Raw genomic sequence first — 18,371 nt, 5'->3', positions numbered from 1 at the left:
ATAAACGCGTTAACACGCGATTTATAATTATCGGTGTGTTAACGCATGACGTGTGAATAGTGTATCCCTAGCATAAGAGCTGCAAGTCTTTAGCCTTAGTCATATGTATGTATACGTATAGCTTTCAACTAGTGATGGGAATAATCGAAAAAAAAAATAATCATATAATCGAAAACAAAATCAAATGATTCATGATTTAACTGCTTGTATAAATAATCAAATGATTATCTGTTACATAACCTGATGCATGAAAGTGAAATGCATTTTCAATCCAAATATTTATACGTATTAAACCAATTAATGTGACGATTACCGATACTGGGAATTATACCAATGATTAAAAATGAAATAAATAATAATACAACGGTGATGGACAGTCGATTAAAACATAATTTTTTCGAATAATTCAATTAATTTGGTTTTGATAAATAACATGTCAGGTAACATGGTTTAACATATATCTTAAACCATGGTCTGGTACCATTATTTGGATTATTTAAATCATTCGATTATTTTGATAATCGAATGATTCTATTATTTCAAATAATTGAATCATTTTATTATTCCCATTACTACTTTCAACCATAGCTGTTTATATCGAACTATTAACTATATCAGTTTCTTTGTATCATTCGTGTTGTCATGTGTTGAATTTATTATTTCCATGTATATAAATGTTATTTAAAATTAATATTTTGAATAATATTTTTGTTTTGTATTCTTTGGCCCTCTAGATTTTAATTTTCTAAAAATAGAAACTCTAGTAACTTTGAGTTGTCCGTCCCTGATAAATATAATAAAGTAATTTTCTTCGTCTTTTACCCAATTATTTGGGGTCTGCCACCCTTGTCTTAAACCTCCATTCGTCACAATTTTCTATTACCCATACGCACACACCAACGGCCCTCATATAATTTTCAACGATCTCTTTTCCCTTTAACGTTTATTATTATAACAATTAACTGCTTTTGTTTCCTCTTGCTCATTATATGCTCAAATTAACTCGGTCCATTTTCTCTCATCTTGTCCATTACCGATGTTACACCAACATAACTTCTCACATTTTTGTTTCTATATTCTATCTTCTTTTGACATTCCTTTCTTACATGTAAGCATTCTCATTCCCGCAACACTAATACTCTGTCCTATTCTCCTATTAACCTCCAAACACTGAACCATAGTTGGTCTCACTACACTCCCGTAAAATTTATCTTTTAGCAAAATTCGCCCGACGTTTCTTTTAATTTCATCCAACTTCACTTAATCCTGTTTTACATCGATGCCAAAACCCTCGTCCTATCTCTACTAACACCTTATTAAAAATATCTTTCAACTATCTGATGCTTACATCACTTAAAATTGTCCATTTCTCTAGTCACTCGGTCCTACCGGTTTTTTCTTTGTCGTCACCTTCACCGCAACTTTCTCGCTTTTTCCTCACTAACTAAATCAATTAATCATTCCATGAAATACTCTCTAAAGCTTATTTTGGATACTCCTAATTCAGTAATTTCTTAAAATATTTTTTTGATTTCTATTATTTGGTAACACCCTTTTATTCTCATTTTATATACACCAATTATTTTGAGTCTTTAGATCGTTTTTCTCAAACCTTAGCCTGTCAATACATTTATTTTTCTCCTTCCCGTGTTCCTAGTCTCTCATATAACTCATCATACCTATTAAGCATCGCCTTGCTTACTACACTCTTCACTATTTTACATTTTTATATTCTATCCTATATTCCATAATCCTGCTTCTTTATCATAACTTAAATTGTTTTTCTTACTTGTAATTACTCTCTGAATCTCCTCATTCCTCAATCACGTTTCTTTGTTTTCTGGCGTACTATTGACTCCATCCACAACTTCTTTTGCTATATTCTTAATACAAGTTGCCATTATTTTTCAAACTTCATTTATATTTCCCTCAAAAATTCCATACAGCTTTTACTTTGTTTCCTATTAATTTGCACCACCGAATTCTCAATTTCGTTTACTACTTATTATATTCACTTTTTTTCCATCACACCATACCTCAATTATCAACCCATGTTGTGTTATTAGACCCTCTCTGGGAATTACTATATAATATTTTACTCTTTTTATACTGTTTCTCCCTTCCACATAAAGTAAACAATCTACGATTTATTTCTTCCACTCCGTCCAGTTTATGTGTCTTATAATAATATTATAGTAGCCAACGAAAAATTAATTTACAATTTATTGGTGCCAATCAATGTAAATCCTCTATATTAAGTTTACAAAACAGTAATAATACTATAAAATTGAAAATTGTATCTCTAAATATATTTTCGATTGACATAACGTCAAAATATTTTCATACCTTTGAATCACCACCAAAAGCCTGATAAAACTAACAAAGTATTCTGAATTCAAGTCATATTTTTAAATTAATCCGTACAAGTCATTTGCAACACAATGCCCAATTTGTATGGATATAATGTAAAAAATATGACTTGAATTCCAAATAATTTGTTAGGTTTATCAGTATTTTGGTGGTGATTCAAAGGTATGAAAATACATTTAACTATTTTTTTACTTAACACGACCCAGGTATGTCGTTGTATGTACTTTATTCTTCTAACTGCGTGTCTTCTTTGTGTTATATGCATAACTTATGATTTTTAATCAAAATATTTAATTCTTTGTTATTTTTGACATATTTTTTACCACGGATATTATGTACTAAAAAAATTAAAAGCAGGATAATTGAACAAATTTTTGATGATAAAAAATTGATAATATAATCAAGTAAAGTTAGGTTAATTTGTAAATAAAATAAACAAACAATATTTACAAAGATATTTGTATATTTTTAAATGGTTATTCAAGATAAAAGAAAACATTATTAACTTTGCCTATTTCTGGGCTTAGCCTGAGTGCCTTCACGGAAACCATTTCTGAAAAATAAATAAAATAAAAATAAATTTGAATCGTTAAATATTAATTAAATTACTTTGTATCAAAATAGTGCTCAGAGAGGGCAAGTATTACCCATTTTAAATTCAGTCGTATTAGCGTATATTAATAAAATTTAACATCATTGCACAATTTATCAACCAAAATAACTTCATAATTTCAAATAAACAATTTAATTTTAATTAATTTTCATAAAATCTCTCTCAATCATATATTATCTTATGGGGATACCTATGCATATTTGCACTTGCAATAATTAAGTAAGCCGCATTAACACCGAGAAGTACATGGGAATCCGACAAGTGTTTTTGTTAACAACCTAGAAAACGACTGATTTGTGACGTCGCTAGTGAGATCAGAAAAAAGCATGCATTTATTGCATTAAGACAAGCATTAGATGAAAGTGAATTTAATGTTGAAACACAAGTTGAATTGAACTTTGAAGTAAAAAACCCATGAGTGTAAACATACTTATATATTACCTATCAAACTAAGTGACAAATGGAATTAATATGTGTTATTTAATTTTTTTTATTCATAAATACATTAAAATTAATAACGAATAATTTATTCAAGTTGTTTTTTTTTAAAAATTAAAAATCCTTTAAAATGCATGTATAAGTATATCACTACATTGATATATAATATAAATTTTTTTATATAATTTATACATTTTTGATACATACTTACAACAAACATTTATACATTATTTTTGGTTGAATCACATGACAGTCAAGCAAATTTTAATAAAGTTTACTGTATGACATTTTAATTGACCATGAAAGCTATTCAGAATAAGATTTTTCAGATAATGAAATAAATTTAAAAAACTAATTTGGGAGAAAGTAAATTCTACATCTACGAAGGTAAAATAACTATATGAAAACAGAAAGAGTATATAACTACAAAAATGTATTATAATAAATTATATATGTATTTTTGAATAAATAATTATTATAATTTAAATAAAAAAATCGATGTGAATGCACTGTTAATTTATTACTGTCAATATTATGACGGTAGTAAAATTTACAATGTACTTCCATTTTAGTTTTAGATAATGGTGTAACCGCTTAGAGGTTAATAGTAAAAACACGAGTTCAAATAAAACTCAGTATTTTGTATTTTGTTTTAGTAGTATTGTGGATACAATTAAGACATCTATAAAATTTTATTTTGTTCTAATTATGAGAAGCAAGAATTTTGATGGCCTTAATATAAATTATTAAATTTACTTGACCAAACAATGTTCAAAAATAATTGTATAAAAAATAAATAAAACTAGAAATAATAGAAATATTATTAATATGTCAAACTTTAAATTAGTTGAATTGAAACATTACTACTAAAGCACAGATTTGTATGAATTTTTTTATTTACTCTGGTTGATATATGCTAAGTGAGCACAACATTTGTTTCATAACATAACAATTTAAAAAATGAAACTCTTTTAGCGTATATTTTTGCATATTTTGACATTTTTCTATTTCAAGGGCTTATTTTACAATATTAATAGCGTATTCCATATTTCAAGTTTTTTTTTTTTTTAGACATTTTCGAAATATAAGAAAAAAAATACTATAATTTTACAGTTTCCATTTATATTAAAATAAATAAATAGGTATACTTGTAGGTATAAACGATTTTCCTAAATATAACCTTTGATCAATAATCAGGGAAATAAAATACATAGGTACACTAAGATAAGATTTAAATAGGGAACAGATTTATATTTAAATACATATTTTTATTAAAACGAGATATTTATGATTTGATAAGAAATATTCACAATTTAAATCATTCCTATTAATATGATGCTACTTTTATTTTACATATTTTTGTATAATTACATATTTATACATATTTCACTAATTAATAAATATTTTTAAATATATTTTATCATTTCATCATTCATACGTCTTCTCTATAAAAAAGTACAAAAAATTATTTCAAATTTAGATCTAGTAACTTCTGTCGCTATTAGAAAAGCTCAAAATATTATGCAAAATAAAACATTTAAGACAAATTTAATTATCATCCCAGTGAATTTTAGTTTTATTGCACATACATTTACAAAATTAGAAACAAAAATATGTCCTTAAATGAAAGTATGCAAATTGTTTAATCAATGATTGCAAAATGAAAACTCATAAGGAGACCAATAGAAGATGTAAGAAAAAAAATTCATACTGTTACAGAAAAAAATTCTAGGCTATATTGATTTTAAATTAATCAATGACATAATGAGTGGCAGACACCCTTCTAAAAATTTGAAATTATCGCCTTCTGATATTATGCTTAGCCGTTTTAAAATTATTTTCAGATCTAATAGGCAACATAACATATTTGATAATTTAATACCTAATTATATATATATATATTTTATTTAATTTAATTTTTTTCCTACATATTTGGATGTTTTTAGCACATATTTTATAAATTAAACTTACATATATATATATATATACATATATCTGTATTTTTATTACATATAAATCCGTTCCCTAGATATAAGATTTTCTTAGCTTATATTTTTATTTTTCGTGTATAATTTAACATTTTAGTACATACATTTATGAATATTTAAGGTTTTTTTTTAAAACATATTTGATTGGTTTTTAATGCATATAAATCCATGCTTTAAACATTACAAATGCTTCTGTTAATGGGTTCAACAATTTTGTATTTATTTTATAAATCAATATTCCCCTTGCTTAATAACATAAATTAAAGAATTTCTAAGGAAAAATTTAGATAATCCAAAACTAGATGGACAATCATTTGAATAAAGATAAAGAACACATGAAGCCAAAGAAATAATATTTCTTAAGTGATCAATTACCTATAAGGTTATTTTTTGATAAAAAAAAACCATAATTTAATAAATTTTTTAACAGATGCAAATAAAAAGTAACATTCAGAAAGTGCAAATATTTTTAATTCGGTTATACTAGAATATAATTATTAAGACCAATGTAATTTCATAACTAGTAATTGTCAATATCAGATATTACCTATGTAAACCAAACAATGCTCAGAGAGGGCAAGAAATACCCATTTTAAAAACAGTCGTATTAGCGTATATTAATGATTTGTCTACATCACCGCATGTTTCTTTAACTAAGTTTAACACAACAACTTAATGATGACAATTGACAAACATACCTGAATTTCCTACGAACAATCTTCAGATGTCTGAGACGGCCAGTTCCAGTAGTCTTTCTGCGTTGAGCTTTCACACTCCAATTGTCTATAAATGAAAATAAAACGATTTAAAACACCATCTAACAACGAAGAAAAGTGATGGGAATGAAATCCGGATTTGAAATTCAGATTACGGATTTCGAATTTCATGAATTCGGATTTTCGAACTTCGGTAAATCCAGATTTTTCCCAACACTTATACTTACAATGACGCAGTTTCTTGCATGGGTAACCGCACTGGGCGCACTTGGACTTTTGAATGTGATACGAAGACCGTCCACAACGACGACACAATGTGTGCGTCTTATTGTGACGTTTACCAAAACTCGAAGTACCTTTCGTCTGAAAAACGCACAGAATTTATAAACAAATGGTCGGATGGCCTGGAGAAAGGCTATCGGTGGCTCGTCAACCGAACAATTGACAGTCAAGCAACGGGCGAAACCGAAGGATCATCTGAATAAAGTTAGATAAAAAATTAAAAATGAACAAAATTGTACATACCATTTTCCCGAGGACGAAATCCCAAAATGAAAACAACCAACCACTGAAGTGGTCATACAAATTATAGAGTTAACCTAACAATCTATGATGAGATGTGTAGGGAAGTACGAGTACAGTGCAGTCATGGTAACGTAAAAATTATCCATGTCAGAAAATACTCACGAGCTCCATGGAATTAACGGCGATGGTGGCGGTACTGATTACATGTTTTTGGTGATGGTGTTGGTTCGTTGACCATTTACTAGAGTCGTTGCCTTCTTGAACAACCGTTAAAAATTTAAACACTTTAAATATAATAAGACGTTTAAAAAAATGTTCGATCTCAATATTATCCTAAATTATCGACTGTTACATTGTTGTTGTACTAGTTTTGTTATAAATTTCTCTCTAGTTTCAACGATCCCATTAAGTTATGTTTAATTGTTTTTATTTTATCGAAAAAATAAAATATATAATCATTCGGTTTTCGTCTATATAGTACACTTGATGTATTTTGTTTTCATTAATTTTAACTAGTGTTAAAAGTGTTCCTACTTGTTAGATATAACATAAATTTTTTTTTTTATCCTCGTTTTGAAATTAGTGCGATTATGGCGATCAGAGGAGAAGTAGAGTATATGGATATTTCGTTAAATTCAGAGACCAATGATACAACATCATATAGGAAAATATTTCACATAAACCGATCTCCAACTCCCGTTAAACCACCTCGTCACTGGTGCATGTCCACTGAACTTTTGCGCTCTCAGTACAAGACCCATAATGGACAAAAACCAAAAGTATATAATCCTTTTAACGATAATTTAATGCAACGGCTTGGTGAGACAACAATTAGCCCTACAGTGTTTGCAAATGCTATTAGTCCTGGCCAAGAAAACCATTTTGGTTGGAATATAGATGATCTTTCCAAAATAAATCCAGCACATATAGAAGATGAATGTATGGTTGATGAGGACCATCTTGATGATGAAACAGAATCCAAGTTACAAGAAACCATTGACAAGTATAGATTATTCTATTGTACTAAAATATTAAGTATTTTAATATTAATATTTTTATTGCTTTTGATTTTTTTCACTTTTATATAGATATTTTTGTTCTACACATAAAGTTCCTAGCCCATGGAATAATCAAATTGTTGATTGGGAATCTCATACTAATTCTTCATCTACTCCTGCATCAATAAAAAAAAAACCAAAATCTATTATCAATTGTCGTGAAGGTGAAATCATTTATATTTACTAAACTTTAAAATGTTTAATTTTTCAAAATTTTCAGTTTCAACACAAACAAACTTAAGTTTTCCTTACAAGTTACCTGATCATATTGAAGAAATACTGAAACCATATTTCTTGAACTCGGTAAAATATTTTTGTGCATACAATTTTATAAAAAAAATTAATAAGTAAAAATATTTTGGATTATGTAGACTGAAACAAATGTCAGTGAAATAAGTCCTACCAAAGATAATTCAACTTTACGACGAAAATTATTTTTTATGAATGACAAAGATGACCCAATTTCTCCAGTAGAAATGTAAGTGAAAATACTTTAAAAGTAAATCAATTACTTTATAATATAATTATGTTATATTGTAGGCATAAAAATCAATGTATTAGTCCAATTAAGAGTCGTTTTATCAATTCCACCAATGCTAAAGGTCCTGTATTTGGAAATCACTTAGGCATACAAGAATTACCAAAAGACTGCCATATCCCTGTTGATATATCCCCAATAATTAATAATTGTAATATGAACAATACTCCGCCAAAGACTAAAAGTAAGTAATTAAAAATTATAATTTTCTTATATTTTAAATAATATTCATAATTTTTTGGTGTTTATTAATTTTTTTTTTAACATTCATGAAATAAATACACGATCTAAAATTACTTTAGATTTATAATAGGTGATGTTAATGGTGGTATAACATAGCTTGAGTGACTTGGGTTAGGAAATTACCCATTGGAGGCATTACAGGGCAGGATTTTTTTTTTTGGATATTAATTTTGAATAAGTTAACCTTCCGGTGGGCGCGCTATTATTCGAAACCAGAATGATTGCACATTGTAAATTTTACAACAGTCGTAATATGTTATGATAATAGTACATATTATATCTAATAATAAAATAAGCAATAGATACATTCACCAATTTGTTTTTATTTAAATATTTTTATATTTATTAAAAATTCAATATATTTTATTACATAAAAATTTTAAACTGTAAATATATCTTATAATAAAATAAATAATAGAAAAATTCAGAAAGTTGTTTTTATTTAAATATTATTAATACATAAAAAATTAAAATTATTTTTACTATTTGTTTTCAGTAAGAAAGCAATAAATTATTCATAAATTAATAGGTACACGGAATGGTGTGTGTTGTATTTTGCGACAATACTATAAGTACTTGGTTGATTGTCAGCAATTAAGTTAACTGAAAAACTTCAAAAATTATTTAAAACATAGATCATAACATTTTAGAGGAATACCTTTGATCGCCGATAAGATAAAAATAGAATATAATTTGAATAAACAAATAAATATGAAACAGTTGTATTATTTATAATAGTGCGCCCATTGAAATGTTAAGAGATGAGAAAAAGGTTTCGATAATGAGGGGAAAATATAAGAATTTAGGATAATAAATTATGACATCAAGTTTGTTTTAGACTTCTGGGGTCACCTGAAATAGTATAAATAGATAGTTAAAAAATCAGGGAGTTTCGATGATTGTGGAAATTAGAGTGTTGATGTTTAAAACTTTTTTAATACTTGGGATAGAAAGATCTCTATGAAGTGTCATTAAATAGGTAATATGGAGCTTTGGATACTTGGTGAAGACGAGATATGCATGGACCAGCTTGGACTGGGCCGTGGCATAATAAAAATATTGCAAGTTGGTTGTGGGTGGCTGGAATTATAGTATTTTTCTTTGGACCATCAAAATAAAAACTACTTTATATAATATAAGAGTATAATAGTAATACCAAGTATTTGTGTTAGATAAGGATATGTTCTATAAAAGCAAATAGGGTAGGGCTTGGAGGTGTTAAGCCTCCAGTTTTATTATCATTTTAGATCATATAAATTTATTATTTATATGATTGTGTTTCTTTATTTTTTTATTTCATTAAGATTTTATCTTACAACATACAGCTCTTATTTTTTATAACTAATAATAATAATTTAATGATTATTTTTGATCAAGTATGGGGATAAAACCCCAATTTATAATCAGTTAAAATTGATAGGGCTGAAGACCCTCCCTCTATTGAAATTCCCTATTTGCGCCTATGAAATGTTCTCAAACTGATGGAATAGGTTTATCGCAAATCATAATAAAAAATGTATATATTATTTGTCTATATGATATTTATAAATAGATCACTGATAAAAACAAATAATACATTTTACGAATGAGCCTGGGCAGATTGGGACTAAAAAAAAAATAAGGACTTGGCTTGAGCGAGGGCATATTGTAAGTTTAAATTTCGGGCCTGATCGGGTCGGAAAAAACTGCCCATGTAAATCTCTAGTGGAGACATTTAGATTGGAATGTTTGAATTTTTGTTTAAGTTAAAGGGATTAGCTGCTCCCCATAGTTGAATAACTTTAGCCTAGATCGGTTTATATAAAGAACTTTGTTTTTAAATTTATATGTTGTGATGTGGTTATGGGTTGCTCAAGTTAGTCGGTGATCTAAGTGTAGATGTAGATTAGGAAGGTGTTATTTATGAAATTATATTTTATAATATATAATTTTATAATATCTTTATAATAAAAAAGTAATTTATTAAAATACACTTTAAGGTAATAAAAACTGAACTTGTAAGAATCATATTACTTCTCAGACTTAAAATATGTTATTTTAAATTTATAAATTAAGTATAATATAAGACTTTATCAAAAAAATTGAAATAATAATTTCTTTATTTCTTAAAAGTTTAAAATAATTAATCTTCTGTTATTATGAATTACCTAATACTATTTATTTATTTGAGGGCAAAGAAGGTTTTATTAAGTTTTTTTTAGAAATATTTAATATTAAATGTATCCTGCTCTAAATTTTTGTTTTAATGATGCATGTATGTTTATTTTTATTTATAGGTGGAGATTTTATTTTCACTACCCCTGTGTCAACTTTGTCAATGCCCAAACGACGTCGTATTAATAAAACCAGCTTAATGATGGAAAGTAGCTCAGATACTGGATATCAAACTATGACTATGAGCATTAAGGACACGTCCAGTATGACATCGTTTGGACAAAATTCCAAAAATGTTATGTTTATTGCATCTACACCCACTGAACGATGACATTCAAATAATGGTATCAATTTTTTTTTTTTAAATCGTTCATTTGCAATACTTAATATTAGGTACAAATATTTTAATTTATAATTTTTAATTCAGTGGACAATTTTCAAGTCAACTGTTAATATGGCTATATTTCTATCCCTAATAAAATATTATTGTAATTATTTTACTTTTATATAAGGGGATCAAAATTATAATCCTATTTATTTTGTTTTTTAAGCATTTAAATAAGAATTTAAAAAACCTTCACGCTATTATAACAAACTGAGTTAATTTTTTTCATAGAAGACAATCAATAATTGTTATATATTAGATTTTACTATGTGTTATTTAGCTAATTTTTTTTTTTTTTATAATTTTTGTAATGTGATAACTAGAAATGAAATTATCATTTGTTAAAAATGCACATATAATACACTAGTTATTTATTATGCAAATACGAGTTTTTTAATGAAACAAATGCTTTTTTTATTTCATGAAAACATTTTTTAATAAATAAATGCTATATGATTTATATTAAACAATAAAACAAAAAAAAAAACAAATATATATATATATAGTTTGGTAAAGTGAATAGCTTAAAAAACATGGAATGATGTCAACAAAGTACAATGAATGATATATAACAAAAAATATATATATATATATTATTTAATGTTAATATAAATCCCTAACTCCAATGGTATATCTTATTTACATTGGATCATTAATGAATTTCTGTCTGGAGATAAATCTGATCAATATTATCACAATAATAGAAAATATACCTTGTCTAAATTTGCTTTTTGTTGTTTACTAAAAAATTAAGCTCGGTATTTTATTCAGATGCCATTCGTTTGAATACCAAATCCCATGATGTAACACACTGTAACAACATTTTATATTAACAGTATGGTAAAAATGGGTCTATGAAACATACTCACATTTTGGTAATACTGAATATGGCTTTCTGCCAAGGCAGTTAACATATTTTTTAAATCTGATTTTTTTTGGTATTTCCACAACCCAAACTCTTGTCTGAAAACATTGCTACAAACATCCAACCGTTCTTGATTAGCTTCAACTACTGACACTAATTTAGGGATAACTTGGCTCATTCTTTCAATTTTTTCCTCTTTGTCCGTTTCTGTTTTTGACCAGAATGACATTATTGGCTTATCATTGTTAGCAACCTAATAATTATTCTAAAGATATAAAACTATTTTTACAACAAGGTAAAAGGGTAACTTTCACCTTATCTTTATCAGCCTTTTTTTTCTCCAAATCAATCAGAGACTGTTCGTATTGTATTTGCAATGCATCTCTTTTACCAAGTGTTTCACGGACACATTCTATATAGCTAACATAATCCTTGAGTGGCTATCAAAAAACATATTGATTTATATCTGTAAAAATTATTATTTTAATTTTAATTACTTGGGCCCAGTCACTAATAAAATTAGATATTAAATTATGACGTAAAGCAGAACTATTGGCAGTGATTGTATGGCCAATACGAGACAGTGCAGCAGAGACAGATTGTTCATTAGAAGACCACTCAATAAATGCTGCTCCAAGTTGATGAGATTCCACACACAGTTCTAAATACACACAAGAATGTATACAAAATATTTTTAATTCAAAAAGCTATTATATAACTTACCTTTTCTTTCTTTATGGATTCTCTGAGCTACTTTTTCTAACATGGCCAACTTTTCAGATAATCCTTGGAGATGATTCCTAATGGGATCAAACTCAAAATCTATCTGTCTTGAGTTATATGATACAGAAATAGTATTCAGACTGTTTGACATGCGTCTTAATAAGCCTGTACCACGTTTTTTATAAGAAGCGAACTCCTAAATTAAAATTATAAAATAAACACACAATTTATTATTAAAAATATTTTCTAAATTTTGTACTAAATATACAATATAATCTAATTAAACCACATCTTTTTATTTTTGTCTCCAACTATAAATGCATACCGTAGCATTTGCAGTTAAAAAAACACGAAGGTGTTTATCTTCTGTCAGAATGGGATGAGCAACCAAACGTGACAAAAATCTTTCCAATAACAACATTCGACATGTTACAAACTCTTTTGAATATCTATCTAATTGGCCAAGAATTGTATGTTTTGCTGGTAAAGGCTGTAAATAATAATGTTAATACAAATAGTGCAATACTTTCAAATAAACTACTCACAGGTACAATGCGATCAGGATATTCTGCAGCAATGTTTTGTCTTAGCCATATGAAATCATTGTAACGTCGGCGAATCACATATTCTTTATGAGGATAATCTATTCTATCCGCCTAAAAAAAAAAAACTAGTCCAAATACATTGTCCAATTCATGAATGATTAACATTACCTTTGTAGACACTCTGTATGTAATGTATGTTTCAAGTGGTTCGACTATCTTTTGTGGATTTTCTACACGTACTTGAATGTCATGTCTAAAATTTAATTTGAGATGAAAGTCGTTGGTGTTCATGGGGAAGGATACTAACTGAAAACATTAGAATATTTGGAATAACATTAATATCAATAACACTATTGTGCAATGAAATTCAATGAATTACATTTACCGTGGGCGTATCATTCAGAAGAATCTGCGGCATAGGAGTGATACCTTTTTCTTCGACTGACACTTCAAGTACTGCCGAACTCTGATCTGTCATCATTCCATTAAGTTCACGACTTTTAGATAACTGAAATTCATAATCGTATTAATTTTTTTTTCACCATCACACGAACCAGCCGAAAAGAAAACGTCCAACATTCCCGGGAGTAACTACTATCGTCGTTACCGAAAACGTATTTTGAAAAACCCGTCGGACCTTAACAACTCCGCGACTTGACATCATTTTTCCAAACGAAGTTATTTACATACAATTTAAACATAACCTTGAAAGCGTTATTAACTAGACTTGCATTATCAATCGTAAATCCACTTAATCACCGTCGGCTACGATGATAACCCTCTTCCCAAAAGCCACTCACTACATGTGAACGCCGGGGGGGAGGGGATTGTAGTTCGTAGAGATTTTGTCATGTATCGCGTATATTTTTCAAAATCGTTGAATTATGTTATTGGGAAGTGAAAAAATATTAAAAAATCGTAGTCGACAAGCACATGGGCGTTGTTCTAGGTGTGTATAAAATGATATACAGAGTGATCCTTGTAATGGAAATCGTTAGGATAAGTTAAGTAGTATTGTTTGTTTGGAATTAAGACATTTTTCATATGCTACTATTATTCCACTATTAATATATTAATTTAATATTAAATATAAATATTAATATATAAATTTAATATACTTTTAATATATACTTTATGGTTCTAAATTAAAATGTAATGTATCTTTTGATTTTCAAATAGCAACTAATATACATTTTTAGTACAAAAATTGTTTTAAACATATATTTGAGGACAGATTAGATTGTTTTTCTGATTTTTTTAACAACTTACTTCTCGGATAAAAATTATATTATTTTATTCCGTGATTGATTTGCGTTGCGTTATATTATAATATAGGTACTACGTATAGGCCTATTGTCTGTTAATAGGGTTCGATAGTTCTTATTGTTCAAAATTCAGACTTGGGCTGCAAGTAAAAAGTTAAAAAAAAAAAAACTAAAATTTTTAAATATTTTCTGCATTTACCCTTTAAACTCGCATTGAAGTAATCACTCTGTAGGCACACACGTAACTGTGACCACTTAAACACGTCGTCATTACAGCTGCTGTAACAGCTAACAACATTACCATTGGTATAACGACTATTTGTTAATTATTATTATTATAATCGCGCATACTAGATAATATTTTATATATGGTCGTTAAATGACGATTAGGTGACGACATTTGACGACGGATGGAATTGTTTACCGTTGTGAGGAGGATGTAGGTAGGCATGGGATCAACATCTTTTTAGACTTGTACAAAACCGTGAGGCAGAAATAAATTTGTAAAACAATTATATTTCGTTAACGTGCTTAATATAAAGTATTATATTTTATATCTATTGCGAAGCTATAAGCCTACTCGATATGATTGTATATTCACTTTAATCATTAATAATGATTATTTTTCTAAAATATTGATTGTTGCTAAAATAGTTATTGTTTGACAAAAATTCATGAATATAAAGTTCCTTATATATAAATATAACTAATAATTATAGCCCATATTTATATGCATTTGCATGTTTGTACTAAGTGTATGCACGTCTATGGAGGTTTAAAATGTCCACGATTCATATCACACCGAATTTAAATACAAAATTTTATATTGCATATTTTGCACATTTCAAGGATTATTGCAAATATTTTCATAAATGCATGTTTAATGGGTTTTTAATAAATTAAAAATGTTTGTATTTTTTTTAAGTTTTCTATTCGTCTTTTGAGAGTAGGTAACTTTAAATGATCTAAAATATTCATAAAACCTAAAAAAAAATTATAAAGTTTCTTAAAAGTTTTATATTGATTTAAATGATTTGAAATATAAAGTGGATATTATCATTTTTTTGTTTTTGATAAAATATTTAGAATTTTATTTGGTATAAAAGTGTGGTTTTTTTAAAAAAAAAACACATTTTATAAAGTGCAACATAATGCATATAATTGCATATTTAGCCACTTTTTCTTTACATATTTGCATCATATTTGACACTTTTTAAATGCATATAAATCCGGGCTCTAGTTATTATTATTGATATAATGATTCATTATATTATTACTAAAAACGCATATACATTATAATGTAGATATGTAGACGACAACAAAAGATCCTATCAAGTGTAGGTACTATACAAGATGTATATTTATGTAAAATCAGTGGTTACACGACGATACATATATTTCGCATAAATTCAATACTAACCGCGTATCTATATAATAGACACAGCCTGTAAAATAACGATGCACGTAGGAATGTGAAAAACTTAGTGTGACACAAGCACGTATGTGATGTATATATTATTATCATTGTGTAACTTTAGTATAAGGTAATTTAAGTGTTTTACTAGTGCATTTGACGTCAGTTTTTTTTTTACTTCATCAATAATTAATACGTGGACTATGCTATGTTGTATGTAGAACCGGATTAAAAGAGTGACAGGAGGAGCATCTACCCCTGGGTACAAGATTTTAAAGGAGCACATTTTTTAAAGAATATTTTATTAAAGGTCAAAAACTATTTTCGATTTACTCTTTCAAAATAAAAATAAAATCAATTTGCTGTTTTTATATTGAAAATATCTTACTTAAATCTATTTCATAGGATGAATGTATTGACCAATTTTGAATATTAGAGAGCTTTAAACATACTTATGCCCCGGGACACAAAATATCTTAATCCGGCCCTGATTGTATATTATAATAGTATACAAATAACGTTTTCCATTTTGCGCGTTGTTTTGTAGCGCAATTAATTCGTTTTATTGAAAAGACGCGATGTAATATGTGTGTGAGTGTACTTAAACTATAAATAAATGTTTTACCTGCGTGTCGCGAGATTTACAACGGAAGTGCGTGTGTATATTGTATCTCCCACACATTTATTCTTTAAGCATAACCTCCCGGAGATACAGTGCAAGTCGCGGTAATACTATTACATTTAATGTCGTTCCACTATGTACGTAAGTTCCATCGGGTGATTCGAGTTTTTAGTCTATATTCAATCGATACTGCGGTAAATATTACTAAACGTATACATACGCTCTAGCGTCCTATTTCGTGAACGACTTCCGGAAGGAGCGAAAATTCATATTTTTCACTGTTTTCCTACGCATAAGCGTGTACGGAAATCGTTCGTACAAAAAAAAAAAAAAACCTCGAGGATGCCTGGTGAAACTATAACTACAACTGTGTTATCCGAAGGTATAGTGCTGCAGTGTACCATCTCTGAAAACAACAATAAATAATTATTTATTTCCGTTTTTCGTTTTCCTTCGATCGATATTGATTTTCCTATTTTCTAGTCGTTAAGATGCGTTGTGCGTGCATGAAGTCAAACTTTTGTAACATTCCGGTGAAAGTAAAAATATAGATGCTATGAAGGTAGTGCAAAACGTCATTGTGTATAAAATCAAAAAAACATACTTTTGCACGGACGGCGAGGTCTTAAAACGACCACTTTCGCAATGTGTTGATAAACGTATTTGATTTGCATTACTAATTTCAATTTATCCTGTTGTATGTTCAACGCAATGTGTTAAACACGTGTACAACAGTTGACGTTTATAGGTTTACGTGAATTGTACCTGTTATGTGTAAATGCATGTGAGCTCATTAAATTAATGAATTACGACTGCAGTGGGCAATGTCCTTTTCCACCAAATGAGATATTGACTACGTTTTTATCAAAAAAATTGTATACTACGCTTAAATTAAAAGTTATAGCACAGAAATAATTTTGTTTAACATATACTATTAATTCAATAAATGTAAAGTCATTGTATAATATATACAATATATGTTGGAAAATGTTAAATTTTATTTATAAAAATGGTCAGATATAAAAAGGTGAGAAAAATTATATATTATGGTATACGATACCTTAGTTACCTATGTAAATTATAACTATATATATATATGTATAATTAGTTGATATTTGTTAACTGATCCAATAACAAATTTAAAGTTGTTTAGTTTTAGTGTTTTATTTCCACGTTTACTTTCAATTAACTTTAGCCATCATAGAATTATACATTTTAAAATGTACGTTTTATTTTAACACACTCACAGTTGTAATGCACTATTTGAACTGTGCCATCTTTTCACTTGTTCATAAAGTATTTGATTATTTAGATATTATCATGGTTAATGTTATGAGTACCTACATGCATAAGTACGATAACGGTTTAACATACAATTAAAGACAATAAATGTACAATATAAATTGATTATATTGTGTGTATATTTATATATATTTTACATCAATCCGAAAAACTCATGAAAAGTACAGGTATTCTATCTCATTTGGTGGAAAAGGGAAAGATACACTTTTGGTGGAAACGTGTTACGCCCATTGCAGTATAAATAATGCGAATTAAGGTATATTATACATACAGATGAATTTAATTCACTTACATAATTACGGCAAATCACGTAAGCGCGAAAAAAAATCGAAATCATAGTATTATAATGTATTTTGTGAAAATTCGATGATATTTTTAACCACGATGTTACGATTAACGCTCTACACAAGAGAAAGGTGAAAATAATTTAAACTGTTGGACATCTTCCAATAAAAAATATAAAAATAATTAAAATTCCGACAACAGTAAAACGATTACAGTAATAAATAGATACCCGACAAGTACATTAAACGTACTACATTATTACTAAGTAGAAGATATTATGTTTAAATCGAAGCGAACACTAAAATACATACATATTATACCG

The 18,371-nt window shown here is 27.8% G+C and overlaps 3 protein-coding genes across 8 annotated transcripts in view; 1 reads left to right on the top strand and 2 right to left on the bottom strand.

Annotated features, from left to right (window-relative positions):
- Nucleotides 1-2,819: 2,819 nt before the first annotated feature.
- Nucleotides 2,820-6,761, bottom strand: LOC112688418 (probable 60S ribosomal protein L37-A). The gene is made up of 4 exons (XM_025561586.1): nt 6,651-6,761; nt 6,353-6,488; nt 6,108-6,192; nt 2,820-2,923 (listed from the first exon to the last, which is right to left on the bottom strand). The coding sequence occupies exons 1-4, from the start codon at nt 6,651-6,653 to the stop codon at nt 2,872-2,874; spliced, it is 276 nt and encodes a 91-aa protein (XP_025417371.1). The 5' UTR covers nt 6,654-6,761; the 3' UTR covers nt 2,820-2,871.
- A 132-nt stretch (nt 6,762-6,893) lies between these two features.
- On the top strand, nt 6,894-11,189 carry LOC112688417 (protein aurora borealis). Its single transcript, XM_025561585.1, has 6 exons — nt 6,894-7,653; nt 7,739-7,872; nt 7,929-8,011; nt 8,080-8,186; nt 8,249-8,430; nt 10,766-11,189. Exons 1-6 carry the CDS (start codon nt 7,241-7,243, stop codon nt 10,972-10,974), a joined length of 1,128 nt encoding a protein of 375 aa, XP_025417370.1. The 5' UTR covers nt 6,894-7,240; the 3' UTR covers nt 10,975-11,189.
- A 350-nt stretch (nt 11,190-11,539) lies between these two features.
- The window catches only part of LOC112688458 (sorting nexin-7-like), a 28,275-nt gene continuing 21,443 nt past the window's right edge, over nt 11,540-18,371 (bottom strand). For 2 of the 6 annotated variants that reach the window (XM_025561647.1, XM_025561645.1), the window contains exons 2-10: nt 13,541-13,669; nt 13,330-13,467; nt 13,162-13,272; nt 12,942-13,106; nt 12,617-12,812; nt 12,391-12,554; nt 12,208-12,333; nt 11,898-12,146; nt 11,541-11,839 (exon numbers count right to left, since the gene is read on the bottom strand). In XM_025561647.1, coding sequence (XP_025417432.1) covers nt 11,792-11,839; nt 11,898-12,146; nt 12,208-12,333; nt 12,391-12,554; nt 12,617-12,812; nt 12,942-13,106; nt 13,162-13,272; nt 13,330-13,467; nt 13,541-13,642 — 1,299 coding nt within the window. In that variant the 5' untranslated portion in view covers nt 13,643-13,669 and the 3' untranslated portion in view covers nt 11,541-11,791. Of the gene's footprint in view, nt 11,840-11,897; nt 12,147-12,207; nt 12,334-12,390; nt 12,555-12,616; nt 12,813-12,941; nt 13,107-13,161; nt 13,273-13,329; nt 13,468-13,540; nt 13,670-16,465; nt 16,641-16,682; nt 17,016-18,371 lie in introns of those variants that run through there. The other 4 variants (XM_025561642.1, XM_025561646.1, XM_025561643.1 and 1 more) reach the window with 4 other exon arrangements.

The sequence above is a fragment of the Sipha flava genome, unplaced genomic scaffold, assembly GCF_003268045.1.
Source record: "Sipha flava isolate LNK unplaced genomic scaffold, YSA_version1 38_pilon_pilon, whole genome shotgun sequence".
Classification (NCBI taxonomy): Eukaryota; Metazoa; Arthropoda; class Insecta; order Hemiptera; family Aphididae; genus Sipha; species Sipha flava.
This window is presented reverse-complemented; position numbering and strand designations above follow the sequence as displayed.

Coding starts and splice junctions, on each gene's coding strand:
- LOC112688418 (XM_025561586.1), bottom strand. Junction 6,193..6,352: donor ATGCAAGAAACTGCGTCATT/GTAAGTATAAGT, acceptor TTTCATTTATAG/ACAATTGGAGTGTGAAAGCT. Junction 2,924..6,107: donor ATTGTTCGTAGGAAATTCAG/GTATGTTTGTCA, acceptor TTTATTTTTCAG/AAATGGTTTCCGTGAAGGCA.
- LOC112688417 (XM_025561585.1), top strand. CDS start 7,241: ATGGCGATCAGAGGAGAAGTAGAGTATATGGATATTTCGTTAAATTCA. Junction 7,873..7,928: donor TATTATCAATTGTCGTGAAG/GTGAAATCATTT, acceptor CAAAATTTTCAG/TTTCAACACAAACAAACTTA. Junction 8,187..8,248: donor CCAATTTCTCCAGTAGAAAT/GTAAGTGAAAAT, acceptor GTTATATTGTAG/GCATAAAAATCAATGTATTA.